Source organism: Lepeophtheirus salmonis, chromosome 6 (assembly GCF_016086655.4).
Source record: "Lepeophtheirus salmonis chromosome 6, UVic_Lsal_1.4, whole genome shotgun sequence".
NCBI classification, from domain to species: domain Eukaryota; kingdom Metazoa; phylum Arthropoda; class Copepoda; order Siphonostomatoida; family Caligidae; genus Lepeophtheirus; species Lepeophtheirus salmonis.
The window spans coordinates 25,612,744-25,631,241 of NC_052136.2; the positions used below are offsets into that span (position 1 = coordinate 25,612,744).

Sequence of the window (18,498 nt, forward strand, 5' to 3'; positions counted from 1 at the left end):
TATTAAAAAGGTTATAACAAACATGTTCAATTAAGTTGAATTTGAATTTATATGATCTTAAGAACAAAAATAATAAATTATAGAATAGTTGCTATTATTTTAATCATTATAGAAGCAATATGGATGTAGTCCAATATCATAATATGGGTAAAATTATCTTTGAAGGTGAGTATATTTTGAAAAATTATACATACTGTGTACATTGGTTATTTTTTTATAAAATGTCTCACAACACATCATTTGCCAATCACTGGAATAGAATGGTAGTAAGTAGATATTCTAGTAAGAATAAGTAAGAGTGCAATTTTGTAATTCATTTCTTATTTTCCTCGCCAAATATTTCAATAAAATCTGGATATCATTTAAGAATGAAATCAATGTATAGCTGTACCAATGGCTGAATGCAGTGTAAAACCAACCAAATTAAATGGGTGCTTGTAAACATGTAAGATATCAAGTTATTGGGATCTTAAAGTGATTGTTCTCGTATTATGTATCAGTGGCAGGGCAGTGAAATAAGGTTTCCCCATTTTTTAATAATGCAATAAAATCTTTTTTGTTTCATTCACTTCCCATCTGATGAAAGTGCCTCTGAACTAAACTTTATCAATAGTACAAATAGACACAAACATAATTTATAAGATGAATTCTATGAACTTTTTTTAATTGATGATGATGAACATCAGTAAATGATTGTACAAACAAATTCTAAAACAAAAAGCAGGGGAGCCCAAATCAGTTAAAAAGTTAATGTTATAACAAAGTTCTCATTTAGTAAACCTCATAATTCATAATTATAGAAATATCCTTAGGATTAATAGGACAAAATTTTCTTCTTTTATAGTTTTTTATACCCACAATTTAAAAAAGAAGGAACGGAAACATTTCAGAAAATGACTGAAGGAACGGGTTTATGCCGGCCTATTATATGTAAATCGTTCAATATTCCTACAAATTTTAACTCACTTATTGTAGTCATTTGGATGTTATTCAATGTCAAGGATTAAGATCACGAATAAATCCAGCAAATATAATCTTAAATCTTAACATGATTATAAAATTTGATGACAAAATTTTGAAGATTGGACAAGAGGAAATAATTGATTCGCAAAGTTTTGAAGCGAGAAGACCTTCGTAAATATTTTGTAGTCAATAAAATATTCATAAACATTATTTTATTTTTCTTCTTCTTCAGTAACCATAAGATACACACAAAAAATCAATAAATTCTGAGTGGCAGATCTTAGGATGAAATGTCCCGAACTATATATATTTATGTAAATTTAGTACGTCGACTGTACAAATACCAATTAAATCTATATATAATAATTTAGTTTCATAATCCTGATTATATTCTGGGGAAATTTTTTTGCTTGCACAATATATGTTAGAATAAATAGATTTATATCAAGTTTAATGAATAGGTCTTTATTCATTATTGAATGAATAAATTAATATTTCATCATGACTTTCAAGAAATCCCTTGATTCATTCTTCATAACACATTTATATTCCATAAATTCATTATTTTCTATTTCATCATACAATTACAACAATAAATATTTAGTTATTATATGAGAAAAAAATACTCAATATGAGTAATATAAAAAGGAGGTTACGACATCTCATCCCTTGCAAAAAGAATTACTTCATAAATAAATACAATTATAGGAGTAAAAAAAGATCAATAAACGACTAGATATTTTTCACATAAAATCCGTGAATAAGCAAGAATCGACGAAAGAGTTCAAACATCATAGCATAAAGCAGCCATTCTGAATGATCCATTTGAAGAGGTATATCCAATAAATTCAGTATCCTTGAGAGCTCGACCTTTTTCATCCTGCCAGTTAATAAAAGAATCATCATCACCAACTAAACCCAGACTTAATCGATTAGTATCTAGTTCATATTGAATCCAGAATCCATTGAATCCGTTTTTGAAATTACTCCTCGGAAGAACATAATTAGCCACGTTGGTCGTGCTTCTTGAGCGACCAAAAAAAAAGCCAGTTTGAGATGTTATTCGAGAAAGTGTTATAGAGCCCGTATAATCAATTGTTGCTCGATACGCCGTTCTAAATTCATTCAAATTATGGTCAAAGAGAGTTAGAGTAAGAGTTCCATCATCTGTTTCGAAATCTACAAAAAATGTTGAGGAAAACATATTCCGATCTTCTATGTATCGCATTCGATACAGATTGGGTGGAATAAAATTCTGCTGAGTATGAATTTTAATAATTAAAATACATGTATCTATGATCTATTTACTCACAGCATTTCGAATCCTTCGAAGTCGAAATTTTACAGCACAGCTGTCCATAGAGGGAGCAAATCGACTAGAAGGTCTACATCCAGGAATCAACCCAGTATCTGCATCAGGAGAAGATGGAATGGCTCCAGAAATACAAGTACAATGACGTTCTTCACTATTAGGACTTATTTTTTGACAGTTAGTGAGTGGAAGATCTTTACAATGGATATCATCCAAACATTTTCCATTGAGAGTTCGTGTACTCATAATTGGATCGTAGCAACCATTCAAAGGGGTTGATAAATTGACATTGAAGTTAGTAAAAGGGCCTGCAAGTCAACTAAAATTAAGAATGCACCAACATTTATAGTTAAGGAAATCAACAAAACCTGGAATTGGAATATGTCCTGGAATGCATTGACATAATTGAAAAGAGAAAGTGTTGTTGCTCGTTGGTAGAACACATTCAGTGTGCATGTAAGCGCTACATTCTGAATCTGAAAAACACACATCTGGAGCAGCAAGTGAGCGAGTATTGGGACATTGTACAGCATATATTATTGCTGCGTCAACAATAGACAATCCTACCGTTCTTATATCAAGAGGAGCCTCAGTATCTGTCCAATTAAGCAGAGGCCTGTCGAGTTTATCCTCTCCAGCAACACCAATTGCTATCGCACTACCAATGAAAATATTAGTAAATTAATCATTTATAAGTAAATGTAAAACAGGAAAAAACCTACCCTGATTTGATAGCAACCCAAAATCCCATAAAGTCATTCTCATTGAGCCAATTATCACGAGTTACTGTTTTGGAAGCTTCAACATTTTCGGCACGGTTTCCATTACTGGACATAACCCCACTCCGAATACTCAATTCTCCATTTTTCCGAATATAAATAGAATATAATTCATCGGAAGTCCTTCTATTCTGGAGTAAACGAACAATTACACCATCCTGGTTGTTTGATGTTTTTGGTAACTTAGCAAAAAATAGGACAATTCTACAATTGGCAATTCCAAAAATTCTTTCATCAAGAGAAATAATTTCTTCGGGAACCCATTCGTTTCTCTCAATCACAGTTGTTATCCTCCCACATGTTTCATAAGTCATGGGATCCGGATTCAATAGATTACTTGCAGGGTCTGATGTTAGACTTGATCGAAGACTTATACAATTTGAAGCGTTTCCACTCTTTGTGAAACCGACAGGGCATTGACATGTCTTTAAAGATGTGCCGGTTGTCGATAAACATAAGGAATTTGGAATTTTGGAACAGTGATTGTCCATGAAGCATATTCCTCCGAGTGTAACTGTTGCATTTAAACTATCAATACATCTTTGGAGGATGGGTATTCCATTATCATTAAACTTGTATTTGGGTAAATAGCCTTCCAAACAGGAACAAGAGCCTTGTCGGACATTTGCAGGGAATAAACATACGCCAAATTCGGCAAAGTCACAGTCATTATCTGTTAAACAGCGATGGTCATCTCTTACTTCTAAGCTTGAACGAATGACCCCCTCATCATCCTCTACAACCTCAAAATCGATGGATATTGTAATAGAAGGGACCTCTTCTGTTGTTGTGATTGGTGAGGGGGTTGTTAGTGTGGATAAATCTTCACTTAGTATAGATACTGATCCAAATGAAGGTTTGATATCCAAAGACTCGAGTGTGCCGTTCAAGTCTTCCCTAATATCGCATGATTGCTTATTCTCAGAGGCTGTATATTGAATTTTACAAACACATCTATAATTAAAGCAAACAATATTGTCAATCGTGATGCAATCAATATCAGATCCACACCGATCGCCAATATATGAAGCCAGAGTTGACTTTTCGCATCCATTTAACTCATCGTCCGATGTAAAAGTGGGAATGTAATTTTCTTTGCATTGACAAGTTGCTTTAGAATTTATGTAGACACATCTGGAGTTATGTATACTGATACAGTCACTGCACGTATTGATGTCTATACCCAAGAATTCAGAGTTTGTAAACTTGAAAGAGCTACTGGTTTGCTCAGATGGGATCAAGCTTGAGGGGCAACCTGGGGTTTCATACAAATATAATTGAAAGATAAAATTATGAAATGTTTACTCCCCTCACCTAATTGAACAAATCCACCCCTTCCAGATGTAAATCCGAGCCGATTCAAGTAGGGAAGATTTGCAGTCCATTCCAAAATGGGCTCAGCATTATTTAGTCTACCAAATTGAATGGTTTGTCCTTGAATGATTCTAATCCAATAACCAGTGAATTCGTTACTTCTTATGTTTGCAATGATAGTACTACTTCTCAAAAGTGTTTCGACAGGTTTTCTCTCTCCGAAGACTCTTGTTCCACCAAGGAGTGCAGCTCTTCCCGCTCCCCGATATAGCTTAATCGTGTACAGCCGCTCCTTCAATTAATGTATACGAATTTGTGTAAAAAAAATATATATACAAGTTATAATATTATTACCGTATCCAAGTCATCTTTCATGAGACGAATAATTAGATTATCATTTGATTCCTCTCCAGGAGAGAGCATTGCATAAAAAACCTTCGCGTAAACATCTGCAAGACCGATTTGATCCATTGTAAACGTCTCTGTGGGTATCCAGTGTTCATTCCTATAGTTATCATCATCTCCTGTTACTTTATACACGGCAGTGCACCCTCTGACAGGAGAAGGAACCAAATCTATACTGTCAAAGGTGGAGGAGGAAGAAATTTTCAAATCATCTACTAAAAGTTGATCAATAGAGTTAAATAGATTCGCTTTGTTACATCCGTCCTTATTATTGGGAAATTAATATAATAATTATTAGAATTAAAGAAATGAATGATTTAGTAAGTTATGTTATGTATTTTTATAAAATATTACTGAGAAACAGCATCTTGCTCTCCCAGGGTTGCCCCATGTTTCATCAATGTATTTTTCCCAAAAATTAAGACGCTCCGGTGTACAATCAATTTCCGCAGTAATGAAATTCTGAAGGATAACTTCACCCGTGTTGAGTGTCCATGTCATACAGGCATTCCATTTGGGTAAAAAGTGGATATCAGCATTATCTGGGCATTTACTTCCTCCTAAGGATATAATGAATAATTTTTAGAGTCATTGTGAAGCAAAATATAAACAATAGGGAAATATAAATTATTACTAATTAACCCTCTGTTGCATCCCTAGAATGTTTATCCTTCACACTGACCGAAATATCCTTGCAATTTCTGTTGTGTGTATCATATTTTTTGGTGCACCCTCTTCAAAAATATAACACTTTTTTTCTTTTTTTTGTGATGATACGTTTAGTTTCTGAGTTCATGAGATTAACGATCCCGGTTTTGAATAATACTTTTATGCGTTCTTAATAATTATTTACCCTAACAATGATAGGGATGTCTGATTCTGTATTAAACATGTCTTGTAAGATAATATTTCATTTATTTAGACATGATATATCCTCTGTAGTCTAAAAAAATGAATGTTCTTTAATATGGAATGGCTAAAAATCCCCCAGGAGGAACAAAACAGTATTCCAAAAAAAAATCTTGGGTTTAAAAAAAAATAAAACTTTTTGAAAGGTTGTGTGATAATCTAGAGACTTATTTTTCCGAGATATTCTAAACTCGGAGATCTATGAATTCATTTGAATCAAGATCAAATAATGAAAAAATAAGAAATATGGAAACAAAATCCTAACAAATACTTCAGTAGCTTACACGATGATGGATGATACGTATAAGAAAAATGATTTGGGGTGTAATAGATATGAAAGAAAATAAATAAGTAGCTCTTGCAAACAAATAAAGCATTCATATTTTTCAAGCTGTAAGGCCATTCTAAATTCCTTCTAAACAAAGTTGAATAAGCAAAACAAGAGTAGATAGATACATTGTGTGTGAGTGTGTGTAATTAAGGTATGATGAAAAAAAAAAAATTCTTTATCTTCTTCATTTACGAGTATAGTATATTTGTTACTCGAGGTGTAATGTAATTGTCATGAAAATTTGCTCTAAGCAAAAAAATATAATACGTGATTCCATTACCTTTTCAAACCCGAGGTTTCATTAGTTGTTATCCATATTTTATAAACAATAACATTCATAAATGATGAAATCAAGACAGTAATTCCTTAATTTAAAATGCTTTTTTCGCTTATAATGTAGAAGTATTTTTAAAAATACATGAATCATGAGAATATATACTTCTTAAGCATGAATTCTTGGATTGTTCTTTATTGCCAAGAGTGAACATCATGACCTGTTCTCTAGCATTTTTATCAACCTTTCTTCCCAAAAGAGAAGAAAACCAAATAAGATGGGTTTTTACCAATTCTGCAAATAATCTTCCTCATGGTGTTATCTCACTAACAAAAAAATAACCTACGTTTTTATTATTAGCTGGGGATTCCTTTTTCTCCCTTCATACGTCATGGCTATTTCATAATTTATTCTTTTTGATAAATATTCAAACTAATAAGTTATTTTATAGATATGCTCTTTTTTCAATAGAACAGGAATACAATTTTTTGTTGATACCACATCGTTTATATAATACAATTTCTTGTTGATACCATATCGTTTATATAAATTAAATATGTATTGGCCATTTTATTAGGTATATGAAGAAATTTTGGGGATTTCTTCATAGAAATAATAAAACAACTAAATATAACTAATCTTTTAGTCAAATATTACTAAGCATTATTATAACAATGTAGGATAATAAAAAGCTATGTAGATTTTAATAATATGTAATTCATTTTAAAAATGGTGAAGAAGTCATATCACGGTGATAGTCTGGGAGTAATAAGAGATATATAGCAGTTGGTATGATTGATTTATTCGGCTAACTACTGGATGATTTCGGTTTTTTTCTTTCTTTTCTTTTTGGAGGAAAGGTTGCTTGATGCAATAAAGGTAACGAAGTGTCCTATAGAAGAAGTGGAATTTGTGTTTATTTCCTTACTCTCATTCTACTTACAGCTGATCTAATATGAACATTGAACATCATGACAACTAAGCTACTTTCCTCCCAAACATTTTTCGAATTGTCAGAATTATCACGCTAATTTTCAGTTTCACTTATATTTACATAACGGTAGGACATATTTGATATAATTTTAATTATTCTTCATTTACACCACGTCACCTTAATTGTATTTTAAAAACTTTCATCAAGAAAGAAACGAGTGAAAGTCCAAAATCAGTTTGTAGTTACATAGTTTTTTCCAACTGTAAACTATTCTTTGATAATTGTTTGGAATTGTAGACATTTTAACATGAGCTAATTCAAGCTCGACTAATCCAGGTTCTAAATACTGATAAGGAAAAAAAGCAGGAAAATCGAAAAGAATACATTTAAACTTTTATGTTCATGAGTTAATTATATGTTTAATTTTTTAAATAGTCCTTTTTTTACACGTATTAATTCCAAATCAATCCATCAAAGTCTTGAAATCTAAGAAAGGGCAATGTAGAAAAAAAACACATCATGAAACGTTCGTTTAATGGGTTTTTCTACTTATCTTGAACCTTGATTAATAAAAGTCGAATGAGCTGTTGCTAATCTGTGAAAAATTACTAATTGTTTTCATGAAGAATAGTCATGCAGTTGAGCAAAATTGGTTGACACCATTCAACTGATTTTATGTTGTTATTTTTTCTCTCCCTTTGAATGAAAGACTGAGAGTTGTAATGAAGATTGCTATTGCATAAATTAGTTTTCATTCTTTTTATAGCTTCTGGGGCTTCAAAATATCATAAAGTTCAGTAAGAGTTATATATGTATGTGGACTATCAACACAAAAGCAAGCTAGAACACTTTTCTCAAAATGTATTCTCAATGTCTATCAACAAATTATTCAAATGCATTGTAAAAAAAAAGTAACTAAAACTGATCATCACAATATAATAAAAAGCCCATATATGAGGCACTGAGCTTTATTGACACATGATCATTGCTTCAATGTAATTTCTTAAATCAAGTCGTCACCAAGTTATAAGATTTAAGTGCACACTCATTAATAAATAAATTACTCCAAAGATACACGGACAAACTTTGATGTATTAATATAGATATTTTAACTTGTCTGTAATTTTTTTCAGAAATGTCATGTATATCAACAAACTTTTTAGTCATTATTATAAGACAGCAGTTAGCTTATTTTTTTTAAACGTGTTGTGTTACTTAAGACAGTCCTAATCTGGCTCAACTTATACAAGGAAGGGACCAAGTTTATAAATTATCATGTTTTGACATTTTTTATGGAAATAATTTTAATCTTGTTTCTTTAAATATAATATGAATTTTGTTCTTTTTTTAACGATACGCTCCTTAACTTTCATGTTACATTTTATTCTTTTTATATTGAAGAAATTCCTCAAATTGGCAACCCCGAGAATAAGCCGCTTACTGAAATATTCGTTGAATGTCGAAATCATGGTTTTTATTGGTAATTCGATTGAGTAACTATGGATGACTCACCATTAATAATATGATAAATACTTTTAACTATTTTTTTTTTTTTTTTTTTTTTTTTTTTTTTGAAGGCTCAAACCTCCTCCCCGGCCCCCAGTGATATACAGGTATATTTTCAGTAGGATATACGGTACATAATATTATTTTATGAACATTGCAGCTGATCATTTTAATAATGTGTTCTAGTCAATTATATACTTTGAAAGTGAACCAAATTTTGAAAATAATTGTCTCAAAATTTAAATAAATATCTAGTCAGCTATAATTAATTTTCCCTTCAGCAAGGTTGAAACTTCACTACTACATATATTAGTATATATTTGATATTAAATATTATCAAGTATTTGGCCCCCAAAAGTAGATTTACAAATAATGAGGATTCTTAAAATATGACCTAGATCAACATATCAGTTTTAGTATTATTAAAGAGACTATTAGGTAAAGAGGCGTCATGTACATCTATCAAGAATGTTTTGACTTAACTCTAATTCTGATTCGTCCAAAATTTTATATATGCGCTATCTTCATATATTGCTCAGTTAATATATATATAGGGAGAACCGGGTGAATTCGAATGGTGGGTGAAAATGTACTCTCGATATTTTTTCGGAAACTATCATTTGTTAAATTGGTTTGATCAAGTTCAATTTTATCCAAAGGGAGGCACGTACATTCATTTAGTGGACATGAAAGTTTGATGGTACTTTTGATATAATTTTTAATCAGATTTCAGGAGAGATATATAATCAAATTTTAATTTTATTGCTGGAATATTGGGTATCAAAATATTCCTACTCTAATTACAATTATTTATAGCGAAAAAAAGTTGAAAGTATTTTTAGTATATTTTTGTGCTTTAATTTATAATTTAAAAATCTGTGTTGTGTGTTGATTTCGAACAAAAGTGTTCGGGATGAAACTCACCTGTACGTTTTTCTCTTCTTCAAATGAAAATGATAATATGCTGGTACTTTTTATATTTTACATTAGGCGGCAAGTTTATTAAAATACCAGGATTTATACAAGAAAATGCTCAAAAACATTCCTTACAGGACCTTCAAAAGGGATTTGAGGATCATACCGGAGGAATGAGTATTCGTAAAGCTTCAAAATCGCATAGTGTTCCACCAACAACTTTATTGGTAGCAATTAAATGATGGCAAATTATAGACTGCAAAAACAGATTTGTTCCTCTTAGAACTAAAAAAAAACATACTTAACGATAAAATCGAAAACAAATTTTGCCAATATTTAAAGACTATCTTTTTTATTTTTATGGATTAACTCCAATTCAAACCGGTAGGCTAGCTGATGAATATGTTACTAGAAATCAAATTGTTCATCCGAAATCTTGGGAAAACAAAAAAGTAGCTGGAACAGATTGAATTAGAGAATTCTTGGATCGATACAAGACTCTTAGCATCAGGAAACCTGAATCGACATATTTCAGCATTTAAAAGAGCACTGTCATCAAATTTTTGAAAAGTGCAAAAGTGTTTTTGAAAATGATACTTTCGAAAGTCAGAGAATCTATAATCTGGATGAAACTAGAATCACATCAATTCTAAAAATGCCGAAACTCATTACCATAGAAGGATGCTATCAATTTGGAATGCGCAAGTATTCGAACCCACTTGCTTTTCCCCTATATAAATAAATGATATCGAGAGAAGAGTTGCTCTAACAAAAATATCATTTATTTATATATCTACCTATAAATACACTTGGATGTATACACGCAGGATAGATGTGTTAACCTCCCTTAACATATCATCCCTTCTCCTCTCTGGAGCAAGACAAGATTGAATATGTGTTAGTAATCCAATTGAGTACATAAACCTAGTTTCGACTCGATAAATTATTGACTTGTTTTATAAATGTATCCACTCAACTCAAATTATGAGTTAATTTTGAAACTTTAAAAAAAAAAAAAAAAACTCGACTCTCACAAATTGTAATAACTGAAATAAGTTTATCAAATTAATATCAATATTTATTTTCTGATCTTTAATTAAGGTTTTTAAAACGAATTATAAGATAAGGGCTTACTATATATGTAAATTGCCTATTGTTTTGGTTTTCCTTCATTTATTACATTGCGATAAATGTATTGGCAATATAATTAGTTCCAGGTTTCGGTCTGGATTGGTCACAGACAAAAATATTTCTTGGTCGGTATCATAGAAAATTTGGTCAATTCAGATTTTTTAGATAAATTGTTGATAACATTGATGACTAATTGAGAATTTCTACACAGAGTCTTTACATGAAGTTTAAAGAACTTAATATTATTACAACTCGTATAACTGAGATGGGGAAAAAACTGGTCCATGATTTGATCAGAATTAAATTTTGATCTACGGTCAGAGACTGCGCTCTCAACCAAAATGTTCGAAATAAATCGGTCTAAAAAATCATATAAAACTTAATACAAAAATTATCTCTGACGGAGTCTCAACACTAAATATAATATTGTCAAGAGTAGGTGTTTGGTAAGATATTCATAACCCCAGCAAGATTATGCATATTTATAGAATATAGCATATACACTATCAATTTAAAATCAAAGTACAATACACTAAATATTTATGTATCTTTAACAAATCATTTCGTCTTGACTTAACACTACTCAATCCTTTGTAATTAAAGTAGGAGTCTCTCACCTTCAGACTCAAAGAGGGATGTCATGCGATCAATTTTTATTCCAGGAACTTTAATCTATGGATGGTCCATAATTGTGCCATGTAAAAATATATATTTTCAACTGGGAATTGATTTACGTATATATTCTTTATAAAAAAATCTAAATATATACAGTGGTAGCTGGGTACTCAAACATAATTTGTTCCAGAACTGTAGAGGAAACTCGATTTGTTCAAAAGCCTTATTTACTTACATGAAATTCCTCTTTTCACAAATATTTGATTGGATGCTTGAATGAACACGAAAATCAAATGTAAACGTAAAATATTGATCAAAAATTTGATTTTGAATTTAATGGTTGAATACCGAATTGCTCAACTGTGGAGTCGTGCAAGTAAGTACTCGTACCGAGGTACCACTAGGTATATTAATGTTTACGGAACTTTGATAGATATTATTTGCTATTAAAAAGACTAAGAAACCTCACCTTTTTTAGCAGCACACTGCCAACATTTAATACCCTTGCTGATCTGTGATATAGGTGTGATGTCCTTTGCATTAATGACATGAGATTCCACATTCAAGTTGTAGTAGGGGAGTAAGAGATCATAGCCTAATAATAATAATGTAAATAACTTTATAATCAAGTCCATGAAGAGTGATGCACCACGCATTTCTAAAGAAAACTAAAGTTCCAAGAAAAAGTTCAAGTCTCAAGGAAACCTTTCTGTTTATTTTATGATTTTTATTATTGTTTTTATTGAACCATTGTAGGATAAAGAGGCATATTTTGAAGGTGCCGTTCTTCTAACCCTTGCGGACACCTCATTTTCTTTATTGTTTCGCGCGCTATTTGAATTATGCTAACATCATACATAATATATAGATTGAACTGCCCTTGATGCTTTTATTATTATTATATATATATATATAATGATTGCATCACAGTCGACCATATCTTTTTCTTTTTATATATTTGGGCTTACGAAAGAAATAAAGCAATGCGATAGCTTTAATAACCGTTCTTTTATGCTCGTATTTTCATGATATTTGTATACATACTAGGGAATTGAAGATTAGTTAGCTCACGCCAGATATGGAAACATTCGTATATGTACATTCATAAATCAGTAGTAGAAATAACTTTTCTTTATTACATTATATCTTTGTTTATTATTTTGCAGTTAAAGTGAAATTTGTATGTCTTTTTTAAACATATGCCGTGTATCATAAAGTTAGCAGAGGAAGTTTTTTGTTTTTGTTTTTTTGTAATTATTATTAAGGATGAGGATGGAGAGTAAAAGTGCTCAAATTGTACCTGAATATAGTTAGACCTTTGCCTCTCAACCTCTCCTCAAAAATAGAAGAGAAAGGGACCCAAGTTCAATGGTAATTACCCAAAAATTATGTCATTCTTCCCATCTATTGTATACTTAACAGGGTTTAATTTGAGAATAACAAATCAATGATTCCAACAACTAGACATATTCAAAGTTGACAAAAATACTTGCATTTTTGGAACGACGTAGCTCAATGGACAACACACTCGGGAGAAATTATTCTCTTGAAGTCAATGTGATTATATTCACGTCTCGGTCGCTCCTAGAGAAGGAAATATACATACTTATCGTACTACAAAGGTAATTATACTAGAATAGATGGAGTGGTTGTAATACTATATTGTTTACTCATACTTAATCAGTGAAACTCCATCTGACTGATTCAAGAAGCATTAAAGAAATAATTGCCGAAATGTTTGATGTTTTGGGAATAATATTGTGTTAAAACAAAGTTATCGTATTTCTATTCTCTATTTAATATTATAATATTAGCAAAATATCACTAGAGTAAATGTGGTGTAGAAATGTATTAACGGCGCGTCAATATATTTATTTTATCTTGCAACCTTTCCTCAAAAAAATATGCCCAAAACTAGTTAATTAATTTTTCTCAATAATAGAATTATCCGACTATGATTGGAGCTATTAGGCGTCTATGAATTTGTTTTATGGAAATAGAAGAGGAATCCCCAACAAATCATCAAAGTTACTCCCTGTTTGTCATGAGTATACTTACACGTAGTTACTCAATACTTAGATGTTCTCTCCTAAAGAATGAAATAATAATAGCACATTGAAAAGATAAAAAACACCTCAAGTTGCCAACAACAAAAACTTACATGCTAAAAAATGCTTAGGATTTACAACGGTAAATAAATTAACCCCTCTTTTCTATTAGTTTTTAATATGAAACGTATATGAAATATATATATTTTTTTTTAAAACAGACGGAAACATCTACCTTTATTTATATAACTGTTATTGGATAAATTTTGGGAATTTTATGCAACATATCAAGAGTTCATTTGAATTTAACCAATTGACTTTCAGAACCCTTAATCTTAATCCGGAATTTACCAAGGATAAGTAGGGAGTCCCTAAATAAGCAGCTACCTTCTACAAGCCAAGCTCTTTTGAAAGGGAAAATAGAGAAGAAAAATCTACAGCTGACAACAATATACAGTGTTTTTATTTTATTATGCTGGAGTAAGACTTAGCAGTAAACAAAAGAGTACAGAGTAAATTTATATGTTTGTGAGATGATATCGTGTGAACTCGACTTTTGCTTAAGATAAGATGGTCATAAGTGCTATAAATGAAACAATGTCCTTAGAGGTGATGATTACAGCTAAAATGGACTTCTTCCAATATAAAATATTGTATGTAGATATATGAGATCCAAATGTAAATATATCGAAAAGTTCCTTATCTATACATTTTATATTTAACTCATTAAGAAACTTTCACTCACTTTTTCAAATATATATTTGATTATTTTTTTAATTTATAGCTATACATAGATAAATGTACCAATAAAAGAAAGGTTAGTCCTTGATATTTTTTTATTTTTTCTTTACATATTGTATTTATCCAATTAGTATTTCTTGAGTCAACAATCTACTATATAGACATTAACTATATGAATTATATACATACTCTGACTTAAATTGCTTACTCCAGTAATCGTGTAGTACCCTTTCTTTAATTCAGAAGGAACCAGTTTCTTTATAAGTAAATAACCCGGGGTGAGGATGGGTATCTTAGTAGCTAAAAAAAAGTGAGCCTATTCGATCAAAATTCTGACTCAAGTCTCAAATCAAGTCATAACCAAAATACTATTCCTTGCATGGAGACCAGCTATTTAAAACCTACGGAGGGAATCAGTACTTAATTCATTCAAATATTTATCCAAAGTATGATAAGATATATACATCAAAATAAGCAAATAATAATGTTGGTTCATTTGACCCTACACCCATCACAGGTCTACACTACTGGCACTGCAAATTCTTCCATGATAATTAGGATGAAAACACTATTTATTTTTGTCGATATTTTTAAAACCTAGGATGAATTATCTACCTAAAAAATATTCACATCTATTGGAAATAAGATAAGTAAGTGTATTACATAAGATCTAGTGGTAACAAAAGATATCTTTATAAGTACAGTAGGTAGCTCTTAGTATATATAGTAGTTTCAAAGCTAATGTTATGTCCAAGATCATCTTATGTGAGACCAAAATTTTGAGAGATTGAGATCAAGGCAAGATCGAGAAAATAATAAAATAGTCTTGAACCAGTTTTGTTATAGAAATGGAAAATTGAACTCCAAGTTGAATCTCAAGTCCTTTTAAATTTTATCAAGTCAAATTTTAAGTCAAAGAGGAGTTGGAAAGTTTAAAGCTTTCGAGAATGGGACTGTGAACATTCCTTTTTTAAAGAAACATATACATACCTATAATTTTAAATTTTAAAAGGTATATAACCGTTTTTGGAGGTCTAATGTCCTTTTTGCCTCTATTTTGACGGTGTAATTAATTTCATAACTATAGCCCACATCTCTGTTCTTATTATAATTTAAAAGGTTTTTCAATAGGACCACTTCAATTGTATTCCCCGTTAGGAAAAAACGACGCCATATTTATTTTCTTCCTTTGGGAATTATAAACTTCATAAGTATAAATTTCATCAAGCGATATATATTTAATCAGCAATTGCAAATTATCTGAATTTATTATCAAAAATCAACTTTAGTAATGAAGCTCATTTTTGGCCAAATGTTTTTGTTAATAAGCAAAATATGCGTCATTGGTCATGCAGCAATCAACAAGTGCTTCGTGAGACATAATTGTATCCCTAAAATATTACTCTTTGGCGTAGACTTCATACCGAAGGGGTCATTGGGCCATATTTTTTCCTTGATGATGATCATTGCATCATTACTGTAAATGTAAATATGTGGTTTCAACAAGACGATGCCACTTGTTACAAAGCAAACGTTAAAATCAATTTATTACAAAGCAAATTTTGCGGTCACGTTATTTCGAGAAATGTACCAACCGCCTCGATCGTGCAATTTAAGACCATTCGATTATTTTCTTGGGGGGAGGTACCGTAATCTACATCAATAATCAGGCAACGTTAAAGAGTTCAGAAAAATTATCAAAAGTAAAATTGCTGCAATATCGGTCAATTTATTGAAAAAAATAGTGAAAATTGGGTTCAGCGATTGGACTTCTATAAACTTACTTAAGGTTGTCACGCTGGAGAAATCGATTTTCTTACATAAATGTATATGTTTATAATATGTACTAGAAAAAAAATGGCTAAATCTTTGACCGTTTGTGTTTATTCATCAAAAACTTTGAAGGGCTCTTAATGAAAACCCCTATATATATGGAGAATTATGTAGTTCCAAGTTGCATTGCAACAGAGCTCATTCAGCTCCTTTAAATCCAAACTTTATCCAGACAAATATCAAGAAAAATGAAAGAAGATCTCTTTAAAAAAATAAAAATACAAACACATAATTCAAAATATCTCTAACATATTTTGTTTTATATTGTATTTCATTTTGCTTAAAAGTAATCAAATTCATCTAATTTCTTTCTTGGGTCATCCATATTTCTTCCAATTGATGAGTAGGAATTTAAAAAAACCCATTAAGACCTCTACCTATAGGTAACCTTAAAAACAATTAACGACTTATTCCCAAAAACCAAACAAACAAACCTGTATTTGCCCAAAGATTGTTGTAAATTATAAAGTAATATGTCGATTGTACATATTTACTCAACTTATGTACCCTTAAATCAAAATACAATTACAGACATACATATGTACATAACAACAAGGTGTTATGAAGAAATCAAATACATACATACATATGAGTTTTTTGGGAGTAAATATTTTGATTCGTATTATGTCTATAAACCAAGGATTGCCCTACAAAATAATAATGGCATACAATTTATTTTTTAAGTAGTAAATCATTGTAGCTCTTAATAATTATTCATCTCATAAGGGATAATAATTAATATTATCATAGCTTTCATAACAAAGAAGAAGAAAATAAACTTTCAAGGTTTCATCCTGAAATGATGTTAAACCTTTATATGTACGTATATATTTAACTAAGTAAGTAAATAAAAAATTTGAAGCATCAATTACAGTTTCTAAGGTTAATACATGTAAACAAAAATATACGCAGCTCATAAAATCTTATAATAAGCTCTCTTCCATTCAAAATAAAAACATACATTTTTACCTTGAAAATACTGATGTCACGGATCTGACTGTGTATTTTACACTGTAATTTATTGCCAGCTGTTGATTTTTCTGGTCCTTTTCCTTTTATCAGTCTTGTGAATGTTGATTGGTTGCATTCGATAAGCTCTTGTTAAGCTGTGAAAAACTCTAAATATTAGTTAATAATTCCATATTTGGGAAGAATTGGCTAATTTTGGGGCATTTTTCTGGGTTTTTTTAAAGGAAAGGTTGCGAGATGCAATAAAAGTAACGACGTTTGTTATGTAAAACGGAAAACTAATCATTCCCGTACACGACTAGTTTTTTAATCCACTCTCAACCTCAGCCTTCAAAAGGGAAAGAAAAAATGAAAAAACATATGGTAACTTGCCTTTTGTATGTTTCTTGTTAGCAACTGTTTATTACTACAGATAGAGAACATCTTTCCTAAAGAACCGTCATATATGGTGCATTTTGGAAACCACATTTTTGCATCCCAGGACTCGTACCAAAGAACGATTCCTAAATTTTATCAAGATCAGAGCCATCAAAAGTTTGCTTAAGTACGTATCCATTTTTGTGATCCGTCGAGTATCCAACAATAATCACTAAGCTGTTATATAAGGACTCCTGACATTCTTACACAAGATGGGAATGATTTAACTAAAGCTATGTCTTTTATCTTGTTTAAACGATTTACTTTTTGACATATTTTGCTATTGATTAGATCAACTGAGCCGTTGTTTTTTGGGATGATAAACACATAAAAGTTTCACAAATATGTATTATAATAACTATATGTATATAGACAGACTTGCAACCGAATCCGTATATTTGATGAAAAAATATAGTTTGTTGAGAGACGTGATCTCTCTTCTCTCTTTCTATGAAGGAAATATCTTGACTATTGTACGTGAATATGTAGTACAAAGACAGAGAGAGAAAAACAACTTTTCTCATGCCGAAATAAACATTATTTATTTTTTTCCGGTGGTGAAGACGACAAAACAACATTTGATTATTATTTATAATAATATTCTAGATATGGTTCATGTCCATACACACATATTCATATATGTTTGCAAGGGAAAGACGACAACATCAACACATCACTCAGTATTCACACAAAGACATACGCACACATCTTAGGGTTAAAAAGGGTTTAATCTTACTGAATAAACAGTAAGTGATTTCTCTTCCAATAAAACATTAACACTTCCAAAAAAATTATATTATATGTTACTTATCAAAATAGAATTTGATAATGAGACATTTGTTGAATAGATGCAAATTCCTCTAAGGTATGAGACGATATGATAGGTATGTCATCTTGCAACCTTTACTCCTCCAAAAAGAAAGACAGAAAAAGTCCACTATCAGTTAGTAGTTAGTCAATTACTCCCAAATTGGGATGTAGGGGTCCCTTCAAAGTCCGGTCAAAAAGCATAAGGTCCGAATATGTACCAAAAGCTAATCTTTGCTGAACGACGTTATTTAGCATATAAGCTAGAGACGTCATAAAATATATATATATATAT

At 30.7% G+C, this 18,498-nt stretch overlaps 1 protein-coding gene and 1 long non-coding RNA gene across 3 annotated transcripts; one reads left to right on the forward strand and one right to left on the reverse strand.

The window, feature by feature from the left end:
- Positions 1-1,157: 1,157 nt before the first annotated feature.
- On the reverse strand, positions 1,158-12,052 carry LOC121120383 (uncharacterized). Of its 2 annotated transcripts, none has more exons than XM_040715249.2 (8): positions 11,858-12,052; positions 5,128-5,333; positions 4,723-5,037; positions 4,369-4,660; positions 2,998-4,309; positions 2,644-2,933; positions 2,276-2,583; positions 1,158-2,218 (listed from the first exon to the last, which is right to left on the reverse strand). In XM_040715249.2, exons 1-8 carry the CDS (start codon positions 12,042-12,044, stop codon positions 1,748-1,750), a joined length of 3,381 nt encoding a protein of 1,126 aa, XP_040571183.2. In that variant the 5' UTR covers positions 12,045-12,052; the 3' UTR covers positions 1,158-1,747. The 2 variants fall into 2 exon arrangements, with proteins under 2 accessions (XP_040571183.2, XP_040571181.2); XM_040715247.2 differs by having other exon boundaries at positions 1,158-2,221.
- Positions 12,053-12,667: 615 nt separating this feature from the next.
- On the forward strand, positions 12,668-13,653 carry LOC139905788 (uncharacterized). The gene is made up of 2 exons (XR_011780836.1): positions 12,668-13,010; positions 13,331-13,653. It is a non-coding gene; the product is annotated as an uncharacterized lncRNA (long non-coding RNA).
- The last annotated feature ends 4,845 nt before the right edge of the window (positions 13,654-18,498 follow it).

Bases quoted from the DNA above. Each gene is read 5' to 3' on its own strand.
- LOC121120383 (XM_040715247.2), bottom strand. From the start codon at position 12,044: ATGCGTGGTGCATCACTCTTCATGGACTTGATTATAAAGTTATTTACA. The intron at 5,038-5,127 runs GTAATATTTTAT...CCCAATAATAAG, and splicing joins GAGCAAGATGCTGTTTCTCA to GACGGATGTAACAAAGCGAA. The intron at 4,310-4,368 runs GTGAGGGGAGTA...ATGAAACCCCAG, and splicing joins GGGTGGATTTGTTCAATTAG to GTTGCCCCTCAAGCTTGATC.